The sequence below is a fragment of the Elgaria multicarinata genome, chromosome 14, assembly GCF_023053635.1.
Source record: "Elgaria multicarinata webbii isolate HBS135686 ecotype San Diego chromosome 14, rElgMul1.1.pri, whole genome shotgun sequence".
Lineage (NCBI taxonomy): Eukaryota > Metazoa > Chordata > Lepidosauria > Squamata > Anguidae > Elgaria > Elgaria multicarinata.
In genome coordinates this window covers 25,342,081-25,368,208 of record NC_086184.1, presented here as the reverse complement: position 1 = coordinate 25,368,208, position 26,128 = coordinate 25,342,081, and the positions used below count along the sequence as shown (strand labels likewise).

At 40.4% G+C, this 26,128-nt stretch overlaps 2 protein-coding genes across 2 annotated transcripts in view; both read right to left on the bottom strand.

Moving 5' to 3' along the window:
• Positions 1–26,128, bottom strand: part of CMIP (c-Maf inducing protein) — a 605,118-nt gene that overhangs the window by 222,529 nt on the left and 356,461 nt on the right. The window lies entirely within an intron of this gene.
• The window catches only part of GAN (gigaxonin), a 47,272-nt gene continuing 22,817 nt past the window's right edge, over positions 1,674–26,128 (bottom strand). Inside the window, exons 2-11 of the mRNA XM_063141222.1 lie at positions 20,777–20,891; positions 18,417–18,767; positions 17,243–17,460; positions 14,560–14,681; positions 12,585–12,697; positions 12,185–12,334; positions 9,020–9,156; positions 7,263–7,391; positions 4,049–4,158; positions 1,674–2,531 (exon numbers count right to left, since the gene is read on the bottom strand). Coding sequence (XP_062997292.1) covers positions 2,350–2,531; positions 4,049–4,158; positions 7,263–7,391; positions 9,020–9,156; positions 12,185–12,334; positions 12,585–12,697; positions 14,560–14,681; positions 17,243–17,460; positions 18,417–18,767; positions 20,777–20,891 — 1,627 coding nt within the window. The 3' untranslated portion in view covers positions 1,674–2,349. The remainder of the gene's footprint in view (positions 2,532–4,048; positions 4,159–7,262; positions 7,392–9,019; positions 9,157–12,184; positions 12,335–12,584; positions 12,698–14,559; positions 14,682–17,242; positions 17,461–18,416; positions 18,768–20,776; positions 20,892–26,128) is intronic.

The following is a 26,128-nucleotide window of genomic DNA, read 5'->3' as shown; positions in this document are numbered from 1 at the left end:
TGTGGCCTCCTTTTTAATGAACGATCCTTTAGGACCATCTTAGAATCATAGAATAGCAGAGTTGGAAGGGGGTACAGGTCATCGAGTCCAACCCCCTGCTCAATGCAGGAATCCACCCTAAAGCATCCCTGACAGATGGTTGTCCAGCTACCTCTTGAAGGCCTCTAGTGTGGGAGAGCCCACAACCTCCCTAGGTAACTGATTCCATTGTTGTACTGCTCTAACAGTCAGGAAGTTTTTCCTGATGTCCAGCTGGAATCTGGCTTCCTTTAACTTGAGCCCGTTATTCAATGTCCTGCACTCTGGGAGGATCGAGAAAAGATCCTGGCCCTCCTCTGTGTGACAGCCTTTTAAGTATTTGAAAAGTGCTATCATGTCAATCTTCTCTTCTCCAGGCTAAACATGCCCAGTTGTTTCATTCTCTTCTCCAACCCAGTCTGCTTTCACTGGCCAATGAATAATGGGAGTTGCAGTCCAGCACATCTGGAGAGTAAAAAGATTGCTCTAGGACACAGATGGTCAATTTCCAGGGATTGTGTGTGTGTGTAGAGGAGTCCACATTGCCGCCCCCCAGAACCTGCTGTGAGTTATCTCCACCCCTGAATTTGCTGCAGCCAAGACAGCTGCGTGAAGAGAAAGTGGCAACAGCAGGAAAATCTCATGGTGATTTTGCAGGGAAACAAGGTGTCCGGGAAGCAAAATTGCTGTGATTTTTCACCACCAATACCGCTTTCTCTTTGCAAACCTTCTCTGCAGCAGCAGAGAACACAGTAGGATCCACAGGTGGTCCAGCTCTGCTCTGGGGGAGCAAACCCCTCTCTGGTTTCACTTTAGTGTAAACAAGAGCAACATCTGTCCCAGTAATAGGCACTACTAAGGTCCTACAACTTTTCAGAGCAGAAAATACTAAGTCTGATAACAACACGGATTCTAAAAGTTGTAGTGCAAGGTTATGGAGCATTCGACCATATAACTTTGCTCTTTTTTAGTTTTCTTTTGAATATTGTTGAGTTTCGCTAACAAAGAAACAAAATAAAGTTTAAGTAGTGAGGTAAACAGTGTTCTACCGGTAAAAGTTTACCATCTACAATTCAATTAAATATTAATATTTGTGAGCAAAAACGTACAAAAAAACCTTAGAAAAAAATCAATAAAAATTATTCACTATAACTGCATTCTAAAATTCATCAGCACTCAGTGAGACTGTATCTTACAAAGAGGTCATTTGTTCACCAGCTTTTGATCCCAATGAAGTTCATCAGACTGTGTCTGAAATGTATTACTATTTAACAGTTCCAGACACACACCCCACCCTACCCAGAAGATTAAAATCAATTTTTGACCTTCCTCACTTTTGTATTGGTATAGTTTACTAAAAAAAATTCAGCCCTGTAAACCTGTGGCAACTTCCACATCGTCTGGAAAGACACTCCTTACAGTATCACTCTGCAAAAAAAGCAACATTTTGCATGCGGTGTGCCCCACTTGTAGCAATGGTATGGCAAATTTGGAAAGCCCAGCTTCCAACCTGGGCTCCACCCACCCACCCACCCACCCCAAAATGAGTGGTTACTGCAGCATATGAAACCCACACAACGGCTTTGTGCTGGTCCCCAAATGACACAGTTTTAGAACGCTTGATGTACACAAATTTTAAAAAAAAATCTGTGTAATTTTCCATTTTCTATTATAGTGTAATTCTTAGCTCCGTTTAGTTTAGTCCATTTAAATATATTTAAAAAAAGATTCTTAAGAACGGAACACACTGAAAAATGACGTATGTACAATTCTATTCTTTCAGGCACAGACCTTAAATTGTGACGAAGGCCTTGAAATAAAGGTGCAATTGCCCACCTCTCTCCACAGTGGAGTTAACAGTCTCTTTTGGCATACCAGTGAGATTGATTTTCATATGGTATTTCTTCTACAATCAGTGCTACCCAAGGTCAACCTGGCAGAGTTATTCAGAATAATTTCCCTTGGTGAAAATGCATCTTGCTTATTTCTCTCCGTTTCAGTAGATTCCTTTTTTTTTTTTAACCCACTCTTCCTCATCTGAAGCAAAGGAATTGCTTCAACAGCATGGTTTATTATCTTTAGATAAATTGAACTGAAGGTGTCTCCTTAATCATTGCTCAACGTACAATGACTTGCCTCAAAGCAAATGCTGAGGCTTAAGCACTTAAGCAGTTTGGGGGGAACAAAAGTTAGAACAGTTACCATATCAAAGCTGAGCATACAGTTTACGTTTCTGTTGCAAGATGTTTGTTTTTCCCTTATATAAAGCTATATTGTTAGGGTGGTGTCTTTCTCAAGCTCGTCCCATCTCTTCAGCTTTCTGATGGACTCTCAAGGAGAAGGAACACGGATGCGGAACAATCCTTGCTGGAGCTGGAGCCGGAAAAGCTTGCAGTTCGCTATACGCAGAGCTGCGCATCCGGTACGCCGAAGATCGGATGGAAATAATGGCTTTGTATGGTGCCAAGTTCCAGTGCTTCTTTTAAACTCTCGAACGTAATCATAATTGGTACCTGTTGGGAAAGAGATTTTCCATTTTAGGATTTAACAGCGTTTAGGATACAGCTTCAATGCAAGATCAATGCAACTTCTCGTGGAAATTGTTCCCCCACCACCACCCTATTAAAAATGCAAAGCAAAACTAAATTCAACAGCAATGCATTTTGCATCTGATAATCTTGCTACACGGGATCGTTCTTCTGCAAATACGCAGCTAAAATAATAGATGAATGTTATACTTATTTATCTGCCATATTTGTTTCCTACCTTTTCCTTATCTGCCATGATTATAACATGCCATGAAAAGTAGTTATCAGTTGTAAATTAAGTGATTTCTTTTTTTAAAAAAAAATATCAAGGATGGACCGTTTTAAAATAAGAGTGAGAAACACATGGACTACTCAATTCCGAAGAATGTCCACCACTATTAAAGTTTGTAGCTGTTATATTTATGGCAAAATGCACAAGCGGACTGGTTTGACTCTTACAGAAGGGATATTTAAACATCTGGACTGCTCCTTTGGAAAGACGCCAGCAATAGTACAGTAGAAGGTGACATGGTTCCCTTTTTTGATGCAGTTTAATGGCCTTGTTTTTGCAGACATGAGAAAATATTCTCCATGAATCAACAAAAGCTGCACATGCTGGATTTCCAAGCCCATGTTAGCTCCCCTTGCCAAGCTGATGTAAAAAGGCTAGTATATTCCATTGGCAAGATTAACTGCTCTAAGTATCAAAAAAGACCCTGACCAAAATTGATAATCATTGAGAGAAATAAATGCTATTCAAGTAGTTCATGGTGCTTTCAAATCCCATAATAGGCACTAATGAATTTATCATGGCACAAGCTTTCATTGGCTGGAAACAACTTCATCACATGTATCTTTTGTGAACTGTAATCCACAAAAGCTCATGTCACCATGAAAAATTTGTGCCACTGGACTGTCATTTCTGCTACAATAAACATGGCTATTTTTGGTAGCCAACAGTATATTCCCCAAAATTTGACTGAACAATTCTAGCGTATTACCATAAAACAGATGATAGGATGAAAAGCCAAGGTATAAACATTTTAAATACATGGAAGTAAATCCATCTGCTTCCCTATTTAGAGTTTTCTAAAAGCTGGAGAATCAGATAATGCTGATCCTATCTATTTCGAAGTTCAAAAAAATGAACACGAATAAAATGCAGAACATACAAATTACCTGAAACTCTCCAACAGGTTTTGAGATGGAAAGGTGACACACATACCCCACACATCACCCTATCTGTGCCATGTCCTGAAGCTTGGTTTTAGGTGTAAATTTTAATGTTAAGCAAGTGCAGCGAATGTTACAAGAATAATTTAAGAATTAAATGGGGAAAATACTAAGAATTCCATACTTACAGAATTCCATATTGCAAAAATGTAACAAGCGAAACTCTTGAAGAGCAAATTAACTACCTCATAGACTGTCCCCGGAAACAATTTAAAAAATACAATTAAGGGGAAAAACCCCCCAAGATAGTCTATTGTTTAGCTTCTAACCTGTATCAAGGTCCCCAATCACATAAATGCTAGCGCCAATGGGCACAGCTCCATATACAAATGAAGAACTGGCCGGGATACATAAATTCTGATCATTCAAGTAGATCCACCTGCAAGAAAAGGAAACATTTTAAGCGTAATTTTTAGAGCAATTTGTGCACCCAAGAGACATGTGGATACAAAAGGTGTTTGCTCCACAAATTTGCCCATGCATGGCAAAAAATATTAAGGCAAGTGAAGGTCCCCCGTACAGTCTCCATGGGTGCCATGACACCCAGGGGTTCTCCAACGATGCCATGAAGCTCTCGACTCCCTGCCCCCTTCAAAAAATATTTTTAATAAAAAACTTGAAAAATATTAGGGCACCTGGTGCCGATCAGCTGTTAACAGGCAAGCAGAGAAGGAAAGAGTTGCTTCCTGGTCCCACCCAATATTATTCTGTCCCCAGCAATCTTTCCCCCTTTGCTCTCTCTCTTCTAGTCTCTAGCCTTGTTCTTTCTCTCCCATCGCTGTTCTTGGCCTTCGTCTTCCTTTCTTTCCCCTAGCCTTGCTCTTTCTTTCTCTTCTACCCCTTTGCAATTTCCCCCTCCCTCCCAGCCTCCCTATTTCTCTTTCCCAGCCCTCTTTTTCTCACTTTTGACTAGCCAGGCCCCCCTCACAATAGGCATTATGTGACTAGCCACATCCTCCATGGAAGCCATTTTGTGGTGGTGCCCACAGCAATTTCTCAAATTCCCAAATGTGCCCATGGGTCTAAAAAGGTTGGGAGCTCTTGGACTCAGTTATACCTAGAATGCATACCAGAATCCTTTACTATGTACAAAGGTTCTGCGGTAGAGCAGATGGATGCAGAAATAGACACACTAACTGTCTTTTGTAGTGCTGAAGCATCCTTTCAGAGGGGTCCAGCACAAACTCGTAAAACTGACTCGCTCCCACATAAATACTATGATCCTATCACATATATACCATTTAATGAAAGGAAAGTTTCTATTTTAAATGAAATTATGTTTTCAACACTTCTGAAATCACCCGGGCTTTTCTACCATGCCCCAAACATAGCAGGAGAAAGAGAAAGAGAGAGTATTTGTCTGTCTGTCATAAGAACATAGGAAGTGCCATGTTGGATCAGACCAAGAGTCTATCTAATCCAGCAGTCTGTTCACACATGGCCAACCAGCTGTTGACCAGGAATCCACAAGCACAGCACCTTCCTGCCCATGTTCCCCAGCAACTGGGGTATACAGGCTTATTGCCTCTGATACTGTCCGCACTCACCAGTTAACACAAAAGTCCAACATTCACAGGAGAAGCAAGACATTATCAGAGTGGTGAAGTAAAGTCCCCCTAAGAAGGGGCTATTGAGAGCCAAGTCATCTATATATGCTGTCAGGCCAAAGAGAAGGAACTGAAACTAGTCTGTCATAGAAAATTATTGGGATATGGGAGCCCCTAAAATCTATGGAAGCAAACCAGTCTTCCTGTCTTAAAAAGAAGCATGAAACTGGGAAATGTGCAACTAAAACGATCAAGGGAATGGAGCAACTTCCCTATGAGGGAAAGTTACAATAGCTGGGATTGCTTAGCTTGGGGAAAAAAAGGAGGCTAAAGGGAGACCTGATAGAGGTGTACAAAATTATGCATGGTGGGGAGAATGTGGACAGGGAGACATTTTTCTCCCTCTGATAATACTAGAACCCAATGGGGGTCATCCCAGGAAGCTGATTGGTGGGAGATTCAGGACAGATAAAAGCAGGACTTTCTTCACACAACACATTGTTAAACTATGGAATTCACTACCAAAGATGAGGTGGTGGCCACCAATTTGGATAGTTTTAAAAGGGGGTTGGATAAATTACTGGAGGAGAAGGCTATCAATGGCTACTAGTCCTGATGACTATGTGTTACCTCCAGTATCAGAGACAGTAAGCATATATACACCAGTTGCTGGGGAACATGGGTGGTTATAGGTTCCTGGTTGACAGCTGGATGGCCACCGTGGGAACAGAGTGCTGGACTAGATGGACCCTTGATCTGATCCAGAATAGCTCTTCTAAGTCCATATACTGGCCAGCATAACCATTCAGGACTTCAATGTGGTGATGAAGGTATTGAAATCCCTCAAGTCCAGAATGGGCCATAGCACTAAAGATCCAGATGTCCAAAGAAAACCTTGGCAAATGACTCTGACAAAGCCATCATTCTGTGTTAATAGGAACATCACTGGTGCCAGTGTACAACAGACTTTTGACACAGGGCAATCCTTTCTTCCCACAACAGTGCCCAAAGCCGTAATGCTAGATTCTGGCATGCCTGCTAGGAAAAGCCCTGACAGGGTGGGTATGACTCAACAAGGTGACCCTTACCCAAACAAGAGTAAGCACAGCGAGTGTCCAGGAAAATTTGCTCCCACAGCTCATAGGAATGGAGCACAAAACTGGCTTACTAAGCACACTGTATTACATACACAGAGCTCTAAATAAAATATCCTAAATATTTGGTAGTCCATTTTATTGGACACGCACAGATCACTTGCATATAGCAAAGATCATTGGAGTAACCAACCAATCTTGTAAAACAGCACCCTCTTCTGGTTAGCAGAAGTATAAGTGACACCACATCAAGAGACCGTTTCTGAACAGAAATATGCTTACAAATATTCAATCTTACTTACCATTTCGTGCATAACTAACAAAAGAATGGCAAACCAGTTTCTCAGGTAGAGAAACTATAACTTGTAGGTCATATTAGATTTAGTTGGAAAATCAAACCAACAAGCTGGCTTGTATAAATTAACACTTCTTTCACAAAAATAAGTTTATTCCACTATCTGGGGGTGGGGGTGGGGAGGTCAGGGTTCAGATTTACCAGTACAAGAAGATGCTTCTGTTTTTTGTTTTGTTTTAAAGGGGAGGGATCATAGTTCAGCAGCAGAGCGCATGCTTTGCATGAAGAAGCTCTCTACTTCAATCCCTAGCATTTCCAGCTGAAGGGAATCAGGTGGCAGGCATGAGAATGAAATTTGTTCAAGATCTGCTGCCAATCAGAGCAAACTGTATTGGGCCAGATGGGCCAGTGGTCTGCCTCTATATGCTAACTATATATGTTCAGCTGCATTTTGTACCATTCCACTAAACCGCAAAAGGATAAAGTGGATAGCAGCCATTTTAGAGGTTATGATCCCAGACTGACAAGCTGTGGAAAACGGTGTTACCTTTTAAATTCATCATGATAGAACTCTGATTTACATGTCACCATCTCGTTGGATTGATTATCGTCACGACTTCTCACTCCACCAAAGACGTAGAGCTCTGAAGCGACTCCGCACGCTACAGCCCCAAACCTGGAAAAGAACGTAAGAGGGGAAATTCAAGTGTCCATGTTACCTCAGTGCTCCTGCTTTCTCGACACTAAAAGCAGAATTTGAGAAAGGTATTACTATCTAGAATTAGAATTCGTTCACGCAAGAAGTGAAAGATTTATTTATTTATTATATACCACCCCATAGCTGAAGCTCTCTGGGTGGTTTACAAAGGTTAAAAACAGTGAACATTAAAAACAAATTTACGAAAATTTTAAACCATCAAAAGTAAAAACAATATCTATTTAAAACAACTATTCTGGGGTCAGATTTCTTTTTATACTACCCATCTGGTGCAATGAAATACATGTAATACCAGAAACAACAACAATGCCTCAGTCTTAAATTGAAGCTAAGGCGAAGCTAAGGTAAAAAATACAAAAAGTGAAGCTGAAGGCACCAAAATTACACATACACACGGTATGAACACTGTAGCCGCCATTATTATTATTATTATTATTATTATTATTATTATTATTATTATTATTTGCATTTATGTCCTGCCTTTTTCCTTCAAGGAACCCAAGGTGGCATACATAATCCTCCTCTCCTCCATTCTATCCTCACAACAACAACCCTGTGAGGTAGGTTGGGCTGAGAGTCTTTGACTGGCTCAAAGTCACCCAGTGGGTTTCCATGGCTGAGTGGGGACTAGAACCCGACTCCCAGTCCAGCACTTTAGCCACTACACCACACTGGCTCTCTTTACACATGTAAACTAGTTACCCATTACTTTCACACATGCTTGTCCCCATTCTCTTAAACTAAGATTTGATGCTGAGAAAACTGGAAGATCTTTTATGATTACATGCAATCTGGTACTAGCCATTACCCCACATATAAATGTAAAGGAAAGATTTTTAAAGAATCCTTTACCATCTGTAAAGCTGCTGGATTTCAGCTGCTTTACCATTCCCACAATTTACTCTTTTGTGTTATCTTGTATATGCCCCAGCCCCAGCCGGCCTTGCAAACCTACCAGCTTCTTCCCTTTTTCTTTCACAATCCCATTTGTAGTACTGTCAACAATTTAAAACATTAACGGTTATTTACAAGGACATCATGCATTTCAAAAATGGAAATGTTTAAATTGCTGTTGACAAAGAATACCAACATAAGTTGCAGTGTGTTTACTGTTTTGGTTTTTTTTGGTTTTTTTACTATTGCATGATTCATTTGTAAATAATACAATAGTAAAAATAACACTAAGTATACAACAGTGCAAAATATGGTGGTACGCTTCAAAATCACAGTTGGAGAGGAATTTTCTACACTGCACTATTCAATTACAGGCCAGTATCTTCTGTGAAAGTTTTAAGATCACATTTGGGAGGTATCCCAGATGAATTTTAAAACTGTGTTCCACAAGTTGGCCTAAATAGTAGTCGAATTAGAGTACCTTCTCTCTTTCACCCCCAATTGCTCCAGAATCTTTGCATGGAAGCCAGACTCTTGAAATCCCCCTCACTCACATGCATGGAATGTTTGTCACTGCCAAGCTAGTACTTTAATATAAGTATTCCCCTATTTTTCATCTGTGGAATGTTGGATGGTATGTGGGATGAAGGCAATGATGTCTCTGAAGCAGTATATTTTAACACTTTACTAACCTTCTCTCTTTTAGTGGACAAATAGCTGTCCACTGTTGGATCCTCGGGTCGTAACATTCAACAGATTCAAAGAGCTTGCCATATGAACCACCGCCCATTGCATAGATCTTCTTTTTCATAGCTGCATAGCAACCAATCTTAAAAAAAACACCCAAAGCTATTACACACAGTAACTTGAAAATATTATAAACTTTTTACTTGGAAATAATGAAAACTAACAAACTGAAGAACAATTCATATACTTCTACAGGGAATTGGGGGGAGGAGAGTTCTCTCACACATTAATTATTGGCGCCTACCATCTCTAATATAATTCAAATAGCAAATGCAACAGTCAGTGAAGAACAGGTCGCTATCTACGACACGTTAAGTCAATTGCATCCAAGATTGTTCTTTTGGAATTCAGCCTTGCTTTCAACCTTTTTTAAAAATAATAATAATGGATGAACACATTTTTTGACCAATGTAAATAAGTACAAACATGCCAGAGAAGCCACAACTGATGAATATTCTCTGCTGTGTGTTCACATCCTTAAAACTCTTTATTTGTCTCTGCAATGTGCAAAATAGCCTTCAGCCATTTGATCTATTACAAGAGGCCCTAAAGGCTCCTTGAAACCATGTTGGCAGGATACAGAAATGAAGGAATGAACAAACTGATAAAACTTGCAAGAGGAGTTCAGGTAGTAATTCTACTTTAAACACATGAATGAAAGAGGGAAAGTTGTTATCAAAGAACTTGTTAACTAGTTTACTGGGAAATTAAACAAGCAGGTGTAACCTTATTAAGCAACCATTCCTATAACATGTTTATAAAAATAAATCCTAGACTATCAACAAACTCTAATGTTTTTTTCCACATTCTCATTTTCTCCCTCCCACCCCTATTTTAGGGAAAGGGATGCAGCTCAAAGGTAGAGCACATGCAAAAGTTCTCATGTTTAATTCCTGGTATCTCAAGACTGAGAGAGATCTGTGTCTGTAACACAGAAGGCCTGCTGACAGTCACTGTAGACAATACTGAGTTAGATGGATTCTGAATTCAGTATAAGATAGTTTCTTATGTACCTACTCTAATATGCCAGTCTTAAAATCACTGCACCTGACACGCACCGGCCTTTGGTCTGCTTCCAAGTGCTGCTCTTGCCCTTTAAAATCCTTTACAACTTAACTCCTGGACAACTTGCTCCTACATAAACCTGCCCTTTTGTAAGTCCCCCATGCCATGGAGAAGTGAGGTAGGTGGTGACCCAAAAAAGGGCCTTTTCGGGGGTAGCATCCATCTTTGGAATGCTCTCCCCAAGACTGACTCAGTTATCCTTTCAGTGCTACATGCTTTGCAAACTTATAAAAACAACAACCCTGAGTGGATGAACATCTGCTTTGACCAATATAAATCAATACAAACATGTCTGAGGAGCCACAACTGATGAATTTTATCAGCTATGTGTACACATCTATAAAACTCTGTCTCTGCAACATGCAAAATAACCTTCAACCATTTGATCTATTGTAAGTGGCCCTGGAGCCATGTTGGCAAGTTACAGAAATGAAGGAACAAACAATTTGCCCAGGCCTTCTATATGCTGTTTTAATAATCATGTTTAGCTCTAGCTCTGGCTTTAGTATGCCGTTTCATTTTATTGCAGTTTTAATGAATGTCTTCACACTTTTCTAGGTTTTCCTTTCAGGTTGAAGAGCGCGATAGAAGCTCTTGCCCTGACTTTTTCTAATTGTCCTATAGAGCTCCTGTCTTTTTTCATCACATACATCTCCTTACTAGCATTGAAAATCTAATACTATCCCCTCTGCGTTTGTTAAAGAGTGTAAGCAGAGGTGTGTGCCACAATGGTTCCGGTGAAGAAAAATGGGGTTGATATGGGCGGGGGGTGGAGGGGGAGCCCTAGTCCCCAAACATAAGGACATCCACTAGGTACAAACCACGGCAAATAGCAGGCTCTTCTGCAGTCTGTATCAGCAACTTACAAAAGACTTGTCCTGAGTCTTCACTTCCACTCTTTCCTCACCCACCATAAATAAACCCTGTTGCATGGCGCTAGTACACCATGCAAGGCAAGGGTAGGCCAGAACATCTGTAGTGCCACAAGTTGTCTACCCCTGGAATAAAGGGCTTCTGGCAGAAGCTCTACATCAACATGGAGGGTTGGATGCTATCCCGTACTTCCCACATTCTGTGCAGTCGCTGTAATATCTTATATCTAAAGAACAAAGAATTTGGCCCTTTGTTCACTAGCTGTAAGATATTCATAATCTACCACACAGTGCTGTTGTGAAAATGAACAAGATCTAGAGTAAATAACCAAGCATAATAGTGCTGCAGCAGCCACCCTCCAGAATGCATTACCAGCTGTCATTGGGCAGACCTCCCTCCAAAGTTCTGACATTTAGATGTCTTTTCAAGACCCATTTCTTCACACAGGTTTTCCCTGAAGTGTGACCCAGCCAGCTATGGGCTGTAGCGCATAGTACAGTGTGCAATTTTATTGCTGATTAGTATTTTATAACTGTATTTTTATATCTTAATGTTGTTTTGATGGCATGGCATTGTATGATCACCATTTTAATAACTCTGTGGAAAGCTGTATATAAATTTGAGTAATAAATAGTGTAGTGTAGTGGCTATAAGTGAGCTACGAACCAAGATGTTCATGGTTCAAATACAACTGTAGTCGTGAAATTCATGGCATGGCCTTAGGCAAGCCTCTCTCTCTTAAGCCTCACATCTGGGGGAAATAATTCTGACCTAATTTACAAGCTTGTTGGAAGGATTACAGAGATTTATTTTTTAATTTTATTTCAAACGTATTACATTAGCCCTCCCAACTTGGTGCTCTCCAAATGTGTTGGACTACAATTCCCATACATCCCCATCCAGCAGGGCCAAAGGCTATCCAAACTGATAATTATAAAAACGATTGTGCCTGAGTTTACTGGTTTTCCTCTTCTCTCCTCCTCCCTTTCCTCTTCTTTTGTCATGTTTATTTGATTGCAAGCAATATTTTGTTCCTAATCTGTGTATACTGGTACATGTTGGGCACTTTACAAAAGCGTGGAAATAATGCAGAAGTTCAAGCAATGTTAAATTAAGTGCAGCTCTTTAGAAATAGTTTTTTAAAAATCAGTCTAGGTCTTCTTAGATCCTACCTTCCTAATCATAGTTAGGTCTGGTTGCTTTGTCCACGTCCTATTATAAATGTCATAGGATTCCATAGAGATGAGCTCTTGTTCTCCATCCTCACCTCCCAGAATATATAATACTCCATCAATCTCTACCAAACCAAAGTTGTGTCGTGCCTATTGGAAATAAATGACCGTTATTAAGTTCACTCATGCAATAAAATAGAAGAATTTAAAGGAAGGAGGCATCCTAGTTTTTGTTAAATATATTTACTATAATAAAATTCAAGCAATAAAGAGACTTACCGTTAAAGCCAATATATTTATTATGAAATACGTTTTCAAAAACCAGGTCTGACCAACGCAAATTTCAACAATGGAAAATGAACAAAAATATCACACACCATTAATTGAAAGGCAATGTTACCTCATTCATTGGTGGTAAAGAGCTCCATGAATTGGTATCTGGATCATATTTTTCTCCAGAGCCTAAAGTGACTTTATTTTCATCTTGACCTCCGAGAACAAACAGGAACCCTTCTGCAAAACAGATAACATACAAAGATTTCAAAATACAAGTAGCATGGATGGCATCCAGCTGATATAAGGATTTAGAAGAACATGAAGAGCCTAGGTGGACCAGACCAGAAGTCCATCTAATCTCAGCATCTGTTCCCCAAAGCTGCTGAACCAGATACCTCCAGGAAGCCTACAAGCAGAGCGTGAAGGCAATAGCCCTCTTCCAATTTTGCTCCTCTCTGAGCATGGAGGCTCCACGAGCCATTATGACTAATAGCCATCATGCTTGTTTATCATACATCACAATCAGGGCTTGCAGGTTCTTGTTTTTACTGATCTGAAAGCCTTTCCGGCTGAAAAGCAGTGCATAAATATCTTTACTACTACTACTACCAACCACAACAATGGTCTGACATTTTAAGAACATAAAAAGAGCTATGCTGAATCAGACCAAGGGTCTATCTAGTACAGCACTCTGTTTACACAATGGCCAGCCAGCTGCCCATGGAAACCCAAAAGCAGGATATGCGTGCAACAGCCACATTTTGCTGCTTAGTCTTTCAGAGACAACACTATAGGCCAAACTCTCTGTATTATACAGGTAAGATATTTTGATTTACTTATACTAGACCACTTGTTTTACATACATTTGGTCCAAATGAATATCAGTTAAAAGGAAAAGTTAAAGCAGGAGAAGTTGTTTTGCATTTGGTAGGAGAGTATACCGAGTAAGGTTCTAGTGGCTCTAAAATGGAACACGCCTGCAAGAACATGATTTGCAATTTTCCATCAGACAGCAAACAGCATTTCTAAGGCTGCAGGAATACCTCAAATGCATGGGGTTTGCTACATATTTTACAGTGGATTGTCACAAAGTTCTTTCTTGGAAATCCATGTATACACTCTCATTTAATACAACACAGAAAATCTGAATGAGTGCAATTTGCCTAGTGCTAAATGTAAACAAATGAAATTTGGCAAAGTCTATACTATACAGCGAGTTTCCAAAGAGGTTGATGCATCGGTGTAAAGTGTTTGCCTTTGCACACATGTATTGTGAAGGTGGGGGAGTATTGCTAATTTTATTTTTTGGTGGACGCTCCCTGACCTTTGGCCTGTACCGCAAACACCTCACCAACCACGGCTGTTAGCCATTTTTTCTCATGGTTTTCAGTCCAAAATACAAGAGACAGACACTTGCTTAATTATCCACAAGTTAATGTTCTCCAAGGATTAATGTTCCATTAATCCATGGAACCTAAAAGATCATTGGCTTTCTAAACAGTTAAGAGCATTAGGCTTGTAACTTTTTGCATAAGTGTATGGCCTGGAGGCTGGCAAACCATGGCTGCCTGCAAAGGCTTCTGGGTGAATGGCTGCTTCTGCTTCTAAGCTAGCAAACTGTTCTTGCCTTCTGTACCAGTCAGCAACATTCCTTTGTGTTATGGGAAAGATGGGTCAAAAGCACAATTACAGTGATTTCATGAGAACAACAGGTGCCTTATCTATGTAGCCTGGTACTGTATCTGGAGGCTCTAACGAGCTGACATTCCAGTCTTGCCATCCAATTAGTAAGTGCACCTGGGTGGATGCTTATGTGTGCCAAAGAAATGCCAAGTTCAGTTATGCTATAATTGTTCTTGTGCCCAAGGGTGGGGGCCAGATTTTGCCGAAGGGTCTTTTGTGCCTGAAGCTTTCGCAGTCTGGTCCACTTTTATTGCAATATGCCTGAATGTGCTGAAATATGCCAATAAATTAAGTCTCCTTGTAAGCAGACTTGTGAGTCTGGCTACTTTTATCTCTTTGGTAACCCTGATAACAACCTGAAGCTCACGGCCGGAGCTGGAAGAGTTGATACAATAAGAAACAAGTAATTTTCTTACCTGCTGAAAGTATGCCATGATTTATCCTGGGTATACTCAAAGAGGCTAGTTCTATCCACAGTTGTCTGTTAGGATCATAGAGGGGGCACATGCATCGCATTACTGCGGATGGTTTTCGTGATCTGAAGAGGAAAGGCAGAAATCAACTCACCAATGCAGGACTATTTGCAGTTAAATACTAGTCAAAAGTGTCCAACTTAATGTATCATATTTCAAATGTGTATTTACAGAATTCTAGAAGTCAAAACAGTCTGAACTGTATTAAAAATAAGGTCCCACCTCCCCCACCAGCATTTATTTTATTCAGAAGAACATGCCACTTAATTCCATCTCATAAAACAAGCATTGATCAGAAGCCAACAATGTTGGGAGTGAGATAAAAGACCAAAAGGGCCCTACTTTGGTGTAAACTTATTCTGTCTGGGTGCTTTACATTGACTTTTGTGTGAGACTTAATCCAATTGTTTATTCGTTTGTTTTGGGGGTTTTGGAAGGAAGGAAAGGAAAGGAACCTCTTCTATCCTGCCAATATATTTTCACAATACTGCTTGTGCGTTTTGATCACCAAGTATAACCCAATAATAGAACTCTTGGAACTGATTTATTAATGAAGCTGTGGTCAGGCCAGACATGTAGATAATCATCTGTCTAGTCATCTGTGGTAACAATTACACTCACCAGTTGTGGCTTGTCATTATGTGCGAACTGACAGGGGTGGGTGGCAGGGGTGGTTAATAAACCACAAAGAGCCCACGCTCTGTTATAGGATCTCTGGGTGGTTTGATAACCACCCCAGTTACCCACGTAACAATCTGCGCCAGGCAAAGGTAATTAGGGAAATCTGGCAGCATGTGCTTGGCATGCATGGGAGTGGTTAACATGCTTATTAACTACTCTCATGTCATGAGATTCTATGGTGTCCTAGAAAATATTAATTAGCTAGCCTCCTATATTGCATTTCCTTTATAGCAAAGGAGGTCAGCATATTCCTACAGCTATAAAAATCTTTAATGACAAGATAACTCCTTGGATCCTTTATGGGGCTACTATTTGAATTAAGGGAGTGTCTTTGGATTTAAATGGCGTTCACGTCAGCCTTTTGCAAGTCCTTCTGCATATTCCAAGATGTTCGTAGCACAACAATATTATTGGAAACAGGACAGCCTGCGTTTGAGGTGAGAGCCTGGACAGCACCCTTCAAGCTTGGGCTTAAGATTTACATCTTAAGATGGCTGCAGGGCTGCCATCATACCTTCATGGCAGATATTCTAGTGCTTATATGAAGCCTGATGCCCAAAAAGCTCATTAGATTGGGTTGTCACCCACCCTCCTTTTTTAAAAAAAGGGACAAGACTGTGTTAACTCTAATAAAAGAAAGACTCTGGTCCATTTCTTTTTAGGACCTTTCTACTTGTGCATGCACAACTTGCTCTTGTTCTGTGTTCCAGTAAAACGCCTGTTCAGTTAGCTGTCTATTTTAGGAAACTGCATATATTTAAATATCAGAGAGCTTTTACTTTGGTTAGATTCAATGTGTTCGCTTCTCAAATGCTTTGAGGAAGTTACAACGGTGCTCAGCTGTTCTTGAGAATCTGTCCTAGGAAGTGGAATCTCTGGAACATATTCTTCTATTCTGTGTTGTTGTTTTTTAAATGATGGAACCCATCAGCCAAGGATTGTCCCTTTACAAAGCACACTACCAGGAAGGTCAGCTGATTTTTACATTAAATACTTGCTGACAGACAAAATCCTGTGGGTGTGGTTAGTAGTGGCCAACTTTTTTCAGTGGCAGTGAGAACAAGGAAACAATCAACTATCTGGTACTGAAAAGATGATTTTAGACGATTATGTTCAGGTTGTTTGCTGTTTTGTATATATGTTATACTTTGCTTTGTAATTGAAATTCATTCGTTCATTTATTATAGTTTTATACCACACTACAGCCAAAGCTGTCTAGGCAATTTACAGGTTATTGTGTCTTGACTGGTATTTTTTTCTTAGCTGTTGAGTGCAATAAATAAACTGATATATATTAAGTGACTGAGAGAAGTTATTTGTACCAGAAACAGAATGTTGAGACAGTCAATCACACTTGTGTATTTCAGATCACATACAATTATGCCTCAGGAACACCTCTCTCTGTTTACATGTTCTACATGCTGAGTGGTTGTTATAAACAATTAAATGGACCTGTATAGCATGCATGTTAAAGGGAAAAATCCCTTTGCTTTTGAAGAAACAAAATGCCAATTTCTTTATATATTGCTAATGGGTTGGATTCAAAGAACTTTCTGCAGAAGGAAAATAGCTAGTATTTCTGCTCCAAACACACTTGTGCAGGAACTTGTGCAAGGCTTCACACAGTGCTATTGGCTCTATAGGTTTTTTATGCTTCTACAAGAGGTTACACAAATGGAAGATCATCTTTGGATTTAGTTTATTTATTTATTTTAACAACCCTTCAGCGCAAAGTGTAACACAACCCTTTTGGTGAGCAGAGGAAACCTTCCACACATCAAAGTGCACTTCTGGATCGAAGTGTTTTTACGACATATTAAAAGCAACAACAACTGCAGAACAGCACTGAGCTTTAATCTCAAATATGCCGGCTCTTGAACCTTGCTCAAATCTTAGCCCTGTCACCCATTAATAAGATCCAAAATGGCAGCCATTAACCACTTACACTCTTTCTTCACCGCCAACTGTCACAATGCACTCTGAGTATCCTCTAGGTTTAAAAGAAGCTAGCATTGCTTCCCCCTGTTGGGGTGGAGTGAGTGGAATGTTGTTACATTCCTTGACAATCTCCCGTACCAATGGCTCACTCATCATTTGCTCACGCAAGTACACGGAGTCTAGCCCAGATACCCACACAGCCGACATGGCATCCTTCATGTGAACCTGGAGAGTTGGAAAGATATTTAAAACAAACAAACATCAATAAATAAATCACAAAATAGTCGTGGGACTATTCGCGGCTTTGCGAAAAGGGTATTTTTCCGAATCCCTGCTTATAACAAAGTTATATAATTTTAACTCTGCTGCTTTAATTTGTATCTTAAATCTCTATTAATTTCTACATTGCTGCTCAGTTTTATCCTGGTTGTGTTTTTATATTTCATTTAATGCTTTCATACAGGTTATTTATTTTTAATGGTTTTCACGGTTTTAATATTTGTGAACCACCCAGAGAGCTTTGGCTATTGGGCGGTATAAAAATGCAATGAATAAATAAATAAATAAAATATACTAAACAAACATACTAGTTTTGGAAGGGGCAAAAAAAGTGCTGACAAAACAATGTTACAGCATATGCTGTATATATGTTGAGATTCTACCAATGAGCAGAATATGGAAGGAAGTGAAAAATACAACGTTCTGGGAATCTCATTTTTAATGTGTGTTTTTAAAGCAAGTTCCTAGCTCTTATGACAAGGTAGGCTTGCCAGTGAGTGAAGAATATCTGCTGAAATCTCAGAAGCCAGAAGTACAGCTAAATAAGATTTTCAGTGGTTAGGCCAGGGCTGGGTTATCTGCACACCTCCTTGTTCTTTCCTTTGACTAGCAACGGCAGAATTATGTGAATAGGTAAAACACAAAATGAAAATACGCAAATTATGAAAAACCTGAGGATTTGTTAAACTTGCTTAATTTACACATGCTGCAGAATTCAATTTTTGGGGGGGACGGAACACAGTATTTATATTTTCAATCAGGAGTGCACACCAGGCTGATAACCTCAGTACTCAAAAACAGCAAGCAACACCCTCAAACACATTGCTATTTAAAGCACCCAAGTATGGTAAAATAAGGAAACGCTTTATGCAGCAGCCTTTATATGGCTTCGAATTCCGTACCTTTCTTAATTCGGGATCGTGGGAGATCCACCGGATGACTGCTTCAAAAACATATCTTTCATTCCCAACGTTCAGCTTCTCCAAAGATAGCACTTCCTTTAATTTCTGAGGACTCAGTTCCAGGAACTCCTCTGTACTACTGACATCCCGGAAGTGCGTTTCCAGATATTCTGAGGCAAGATAATGAACGTGACGCAAGCAATAGTGCAATGCAAAGTCCCGGATTCCAATGCAGTTTTCAGCAGCGATGCAGCCCTCTAGGAACTCACAGCACAGAGTTTTTAGGTCTGTAAGCAGCAATAGATCGGCAGCTTGCACAACATCCTGGATAGTGTCTTCGCTTAGCCTGATCTGCAAGAGGTTTAAGTGAGAGACAGTTAAATCTAGAGCAGTGGTAACATCTGCCAAAAGTCAAGTACCGAATATGAGAGTGTGACATTGCTGCAGCTAGCCAACTGCTCCCTCTCCTGTTTGGTGCAGTTCCTAGAGTTAGAAGACCTATAGACGGCAGTGCACGCGCTGGTAACTTCGAGGCTTGACTTTTGCAATGTGTTCTACATAGGGCTACCTTTGTGCCTAGTCCAGAAACTTCAACTAGTTCAAAATATGGCAGCAAGGTTGGTCACTGGAACATCTAGGGATGATCACATCACACCAGTCCTAAAATCTCTTCACTGGCTGCCAATTAGTTTCTGGGCGAAGTATAAAGTGTTGGTTATCACCTTTAAAGCCCTACATGGTTTGGGTCCAGGCTACCTACAGGATCGCCTTCTCCCGTACAATCCACCACACACACTCAGCTCCTCTGGGAAGAATCTACTTCAGCTAGCAAGAACTAGATTAACAACTGTGACCCAGAGGACATTCTCTTCTGCTGCTCCAAGACTGTGGAATAGCCTGCTGGAGGAGATTCGTCAGAAAGCTATCAAGACTGATCTCTTCCGGCAGACCTATCCAGTAGAATTTTAGGATATTTTTAGTATGCGTTTAGGATGTTTTTAAACAGTGTATACCAAGTTTTTAATCAGTATTTTATGTATTTTACGCTTGTTTTTCCCCGCCTAGATCCAATCGGAGAGGCAGTTAAGAAATATATTATTATTATTATTATTATTATTATTATTATTATTATTATTATTAAATAGAGAACAGCATAGCACTGGAGAGGGAACTAGAAATGCATACCCGACTCTGCCACAGTGGGCTTTTCTCCTCCCCTGGTGTCCCCGCATTCCTACTACCTGTTGCACTTGTGGTGTGTGTACCTCACATGGATCACCTATGACATCCATCTCCAACTTGGTGTTCTCCAAATGGGTTGGACCACAACTCCTGTCACTGGCTACACTGGCTAGGGGTGATGGGAGTTATCGACCAACGCAACTGGAAGGCACAGGGTTGGGGAAGGTTGACCTATGATAAAAAGTAACTCCTGAAGTCAGAAGTGGGCTAACTTCAGTCCTGCATTGTCTACTGTAGTCATCTCATGGAACTTGCTGCCATAAGATGTGGTGATGGCTACTGATTTAGACGGCTTTAAAAGGGACAAGTTCATAGAGGATATGTGTATCAAAAGACATTAGCCAGGGCTCCTAATCTAAACCTCCAGGTTCTTTACAAGAACCCCAGCAATAAGTTAGCATTAGAAGTTCTGTGAAAAACTGGCCAGTTGTCATGTTTCTCTTTAACCAACTCCTGGGAGACAATAACGAGGCCTGCTAAGTAATCTACAAAGCTTTATTTAAGCAATAAACATCTCTTCCTGCCTGAAGAGAGCCTAATCTCTTGAAACTTTCTCCTAGGCAAAACTATGCAAACTAAGCGAGACAACTGTCCGTTCAAGAAGAAGAAAGCTTTTTCTTAAGATGAGTTAACTACAGAGAGACTAGTTCTCAGGCAGCTTCTGACGCGATGCGAGACGGGCCGACTTCCTCTCGCCTTCCTTTTGCTCCGCCCGTTTTAGCTTGAGACGTACTTAGGATCAGCTAGCCTGTGCATGCTCTCTCCTTTGGAAAAATGTTGGCTTCCCACTGACTGTATTATTTGCCCTTGACGAGATAAGCTCTGGAGAGAGTTCACCACCAGCTGGTGAAGAGTTTGTGAGATCTTTCTCCCACATTGATACCAGGCTGGCCTGTGTCTGGCACCAACTTCTCTACATCAGAGTCTGATTCTGACTGATTACTTGAAACACCTTCTTCCAAACTAGGGGGAGCAGGGCTAGACATGACACTAGTGGTCCATTGGTGGACTCTGGTCTACTTTATGCCCATTCCTTTCACAGGAGATTTAGAGATGTAAATTACAGCTAGAATTCCTGAAATACAGAGATATGTAGGATTAACTTTGGTAACACAAACCTGACCACTGAAGATGTAGTCTAATATCTCTTTCATAATGTCAACAGATATCCCTTCAAGTTCAATTTTATATGTGGAGCCATCATCTTTTGGAGGATTGTAGTTCAGTTTTGTTCTGAAATTAGAAAATGAGCTTTGTTTTAAAAAGTGATGAGACCAAGACAGAAGCAAAGGAAGACCACACCCCAAAAGTTATCAGCATTCAAAATGAGTTAATTACATATCCTACTAAACACAATCTCAAAGATACCAAGACAGAGGGAAAAGGTGGCAGGTTAGGTTACTTCATGGTATCATCCTGTGGATATTCAGTGGAGAGCAAAATAGACTTTCATTCCAGCATTTAGGAAAACAGGAATAACTTCTCATGTTTATTATTAATTTTGACCTTACCATCATTTGGTATTTCTCCAAATCAGCTTAGCTCATTGTATAGGATTTGTACAGAAGCATTCAAAGTGATGCTAGGATAATCCCACCCCCCTGCCCCGAATCTAACCAGATATAAGCCTAAAGTTGCAAAGCATATGGTATTCCTAAGCAACAACATTCATATAAAAGGGTGAATGCTTCGGAGTGGTAGTCAGAGGATTTTACTCTAAACATTTTATGAGCTCTATGATCAAGTCAAGTAATTGTTGCAATGGAAATCACACCAAACCAACACTGATAACTCAGGGAGCTCACAATTTGGCAGCAATGATGAAGAGTCTGGAATAGGGAAAGACAGAGGCTGTGTTTGGACAACATGATAGGGAAAGGTGGGGTAATAATCAACTCAACAGTTGTTTATCTAGGAGGTACTCCTCACACAACATGATAATAATCAACTGTGGTGTGGATTAGAATCAGTGTTGTGTTGACTATTAGTCCACACTGAGTTGACTCACTCATTCCCCGCCCTCTCTCCTCCCCGCAGTCCTCCCACTAGTATCCCATCAGCCATTTCTGCCTAAAAACTGTCCAGCCAGCTGTACTAGAGCTGCACTGCTGCTCTGACCACTCTTGGGAGTATTGTTTTACTAGCCGCTGCAGAAAACAAATGAAGAACTGGAACTTAGTATGATCCAACGAAACAATGCTTATGTTCTTTGAGATTTGGTGACAAGCCCGCACTGTGGGTTCCATCTTATCACAAAGCAGTATCTACGAGAGCCTGTGGCAGGCCCTTCCGCAATGATCATGGCCCACTTGTATACCTCCGTGTATGAAGAAGCCCATCTAAGCACAACCTTAATAAGCTTCCACTGCCAAAGGAAAACAGGCCTCCTTTGAAAAAACATGGCAGGGGTAGCAAGAGAGAGAGAGAAAGGGAAAAATAAAGGAAGGAACAGCATGCTTTCCTCCTTATTTATTTCTATTTCACTTTTTTATGAATAAAACTGACTTTAGTAACCAGCTGCTTTTGACAAATGGTTCCAGGCTTGAAACACTAGCCTAGAATGCTTACTGGTATGTTGTTCAACTCACAAAGATGTACCCTACACTGACGTGCAGCGGATAATTTTCCTGGGCTTAATTTTTCTGCTTCATAAGTTTATTAATAAAAATGAATGTATGCCAATTGCAAATATAATATTAAGCAAGCTTGGCAGTTTCAAAGTTGTAATTAATGATTTTCAGGGCATTTTCCCTAGCAAGTCTGTAAGGGAATATGTTTATGTCACTGAAATACATATATATGCCTCAGAGTGAAGCAGAACTAATATTGACAGCGAAACTGAAGGTGCTTTACCTTAATGGAAGTGTTTTAGCAGCCTCAAAACTCCATTGAAATAGATCAGTGTTAGTCAACAGTTTTCAGTATCTTTGTTTTTTCCTGAATGTAAACAATGTAAAGGAAACACATCCTATTGTCTTTACAGTGTGTGTGTGTGTATGTACAGAATGTAAAAAAGTTATATAATTATTAAGCTTCATCTCCCCATCAGGGATAGGTCACTTACCTGGCAAGATTATACAAAACACAAAGAGAAAATGTTCGTGGTTATCAGGTAAGCAAATCTAGGCTATTACACATCGCTTAAGGAAACACTGACTGAGTCAGCATAATGCTATTGCTTAAGGTTGTACAAAAGAATGACAACTTTTTCAGTAAGCAACATGTTTAGGCACCATATTTTAAGGAAAAGTCTGAATTCAGTATGTGTCTCAGGCACATACACACACCCGTCTCGTTCGCCACAGGAAGGAAGTAAATAATAATCTTGGCTTGGGCCACATTTTCTCTGTTTATCGTAACATTTAAGGCCAAACTAAACGTGGTGGCAGCAGACCCGGGCTTTAAATGTGGCTCTCCCCCAATCATATGTAAAACAGAGGGGCAAGTGCATGGAGCACACAGAAGAGAGGTGTTCCCCCTTTCCACTGTCTGCCACTTTTATATATATACACACACAAATCAGTCTGTTGACCTAGGCCTTTTTCCTCCAATGGATGAAGATACTCAAAATGAGCCCAGCTTGAGAAAAAAAAAGCATCTTTAGGGGGTGGCAGGGTGGGGAGAAGCATTCTCTGTCCATGTACTCCTTTGGCACTTTATGCCCCACCCCGTTTAGACAAGATTGGGGTAGATCCACATTTAAAGACACAGGCCCAGCACCATTACATACTCCTTTGTCCAAGTTTCATTCAGTGTCAATGCAAATATCTATCACAGCCTTCCCTTATCTGGTGGCCTCCAATGGTTTTGGACCTTCAACTTTTATCAGTCCCAGCCAGCATGGGCATTGGTCAGGAATCCTGGGAGTTGTAGTCCAAAACATCTGGAGGGTACCAGATTGGGAAAAGCTCATCTATAGACTTCTCTACTACTGCAACCTTTACTGTAGTTTTTGGTCCAAATCGACTTTGTGCCAAACCACAACTAAGCAAACTTATTTCTCCCCAGTTAAATACTGCACAACATTTGTAACACCTGTTAACCCTAATTAAGTCTTCATTAATTGTATAATATAAAAGATGTCTAGCCACCTTATAATGTGGCTTGTTTTTAATCTGTGTAGTATTTCCCATCTATCAATTCTGGGTTAGTTTCATGAACAAGTTTTAAGGGGCATTATATTCCCTGATACACACACACACACACTGATAAAACCCTTCCCCATAAAGATTTGTTCTATGAAGAAACAAAGTTTTATTTTTCTTTTCTTTTTTTCAGGTCACACCTGAGCCTCTTGGCACTGCACATTAAAGATATGAACTTTCACCACACCCTGCTCCTAGTGCCAATTTTCTGAGCATTTTGCTTACGTATTTGTTTTCAGGTGCTCTATAGATGAGCAACCTCAGAACTCAAAGGAAATAAAAACAAATCCTTGCAACATGTCTGTATAAAAACCAGGGCACAGTATCCCCATTTCTCCCCTACCTCCATCCCACAGAAGCAGCTACCATAATTTATAGTTGTTCCCATTTTTACTCTATCCTTCCCCAAATGCACTGAGCGGATAATTGTATTTTAGAAACCAAACTGCCCCCCAAATGCACCTTCTAATCCCTCTTTTTCAATGCCCCATTTCAGGAAGATTGAGTAATCCCATCCTCTCACACCCAAACACATTTAATTCACTACAGCTCAGTGTGAAAGGAAAATTTCCTTGATTAAGAAATTGCTCCCACTCCGTCTTCCCTGCCCTTCTTAGAATTACATCTGCCCCAATTCTTGCCATACTTAATGCCAACTGTGGGCAGCATTTAAGCAGAATTTGAAAATAAGGTCGAATTTGGTTTGCAACTTTACTTAAAACTATTCTGATTAGCACTGAGGTAGACATGGTTACAGTAAGACCTCGGTTAAGGCCAAATAGGGAAAAAAAGAGGGAATTTGCTTGGGAGAGAGAAGGGGGGATAAGTAGAAGTAAATAATGCACTTTCAAAACCTCCTAACTATGTTAAGAGTTCAGCAGTGTTACATCTATGCTGGACGAGGACATTTTCAATGTACAACAGAATTAAAAAAATTCCAAGCAGCAAAAGAAAAGTAAGGGACAGACAGATGCAATTATGCTCCCTCCCCCAATATTATATTTACATCGCTCATACACAGACTTAAATTTAGTTCAATCTCTTCCACTTAGGTAGGACTCATTGTTGCCATGTCGTGCTGGTAAAATATTCCATAAAACTGCATAAAGCAGACATTCCCAAGCCACTGCAACTCCTGTTGCACCTAGAACATTTCTAGAAATTTAACCTAAATTGGTTACTACTTGTCCTAGTTTCAGTGGCCAAATTCCAGTTCCTTTAAGCATTTTAGATCCTACAATATTTGAGCCCAACCCCTCCTCCAACTATTGATGAATTACAGTATTCTCCCTCCATATTAGAAAATTACTATCAGTTAAATTAAAATTATCCTAATTAATATGCATTTTGTGCAGTAGTAACAATGGTAGAGAATCACAGAATCACAGAATCATAGAATAGTAGAGTTGGAAGGGGCCCATAAGGCCATTGACCTCCTGCTCAATGCAGGAATTAAAGCATCCCTGACAGATATAGAACATACTGACATTTGATATATTGGACTTGTGAAAGGAAAATTTAAAAAGGGAGCTGTTGCTAAATTGCTTGTTGACCCAGTTGCTCCCAACCGCTCACTCATGTCTTCCATGTTGCCTGAATTCGGAATTCTGGTTTGTTGAGAGAAACAACCCGTAGTTATAACCTATGTAATGCCAGCTCAAGGTTTTTAACAGCCCTTGGGCAACGCATCTTCAATGGGCCCCATCTCCCAGTGGGTCTACTTTCTCACCAGCATTGTCATCAGCTGCTAGTACTCTTCCTCCTCCTCTGTCTCATTACTGCTACCACTTGCTTGCTTGACAGGCAGAGAACTGGTGAGCAAATAGGCAGGGGCATCTACTGCTCCAATTTTGAAATGATGCTGATGATGATATAGAGTATTATCCAATGGAGGTGGTATATGCGTGGCCAATCCCGGCAGCCCAGGTTTGCTTGTGGCTGCAATATAGCACTTCCGGGAACAAGCCCTGACACATGTAAAAACGCGGGTTTCAGGAAGGGGCAGGACGCACTGCTTCCAGTGACCAAGCTTTTCATGCACGTCAAGGCTTGTACATTGCAGCTGCACATGGACCTGGGCTGGCTGGGCTGGGCGCGAACTGGGACCGGTGGGGCTGGCCACATGAGCACCTCCCTTATTGGAAACTACCCACATAAATCTCCTGCATTCAATAGAATATGTATACTGAGTACTCTTCTTTTTTTTTTTTGGCAAATGCTATAAATCAACTGAAACATGCTACCTATTCCATCTCGCCTTGTGTCTTATATTTTGAATGCTTGTAATCGATTTGTTCAAACCCCTCAAATTCTATTGCTCAAAAA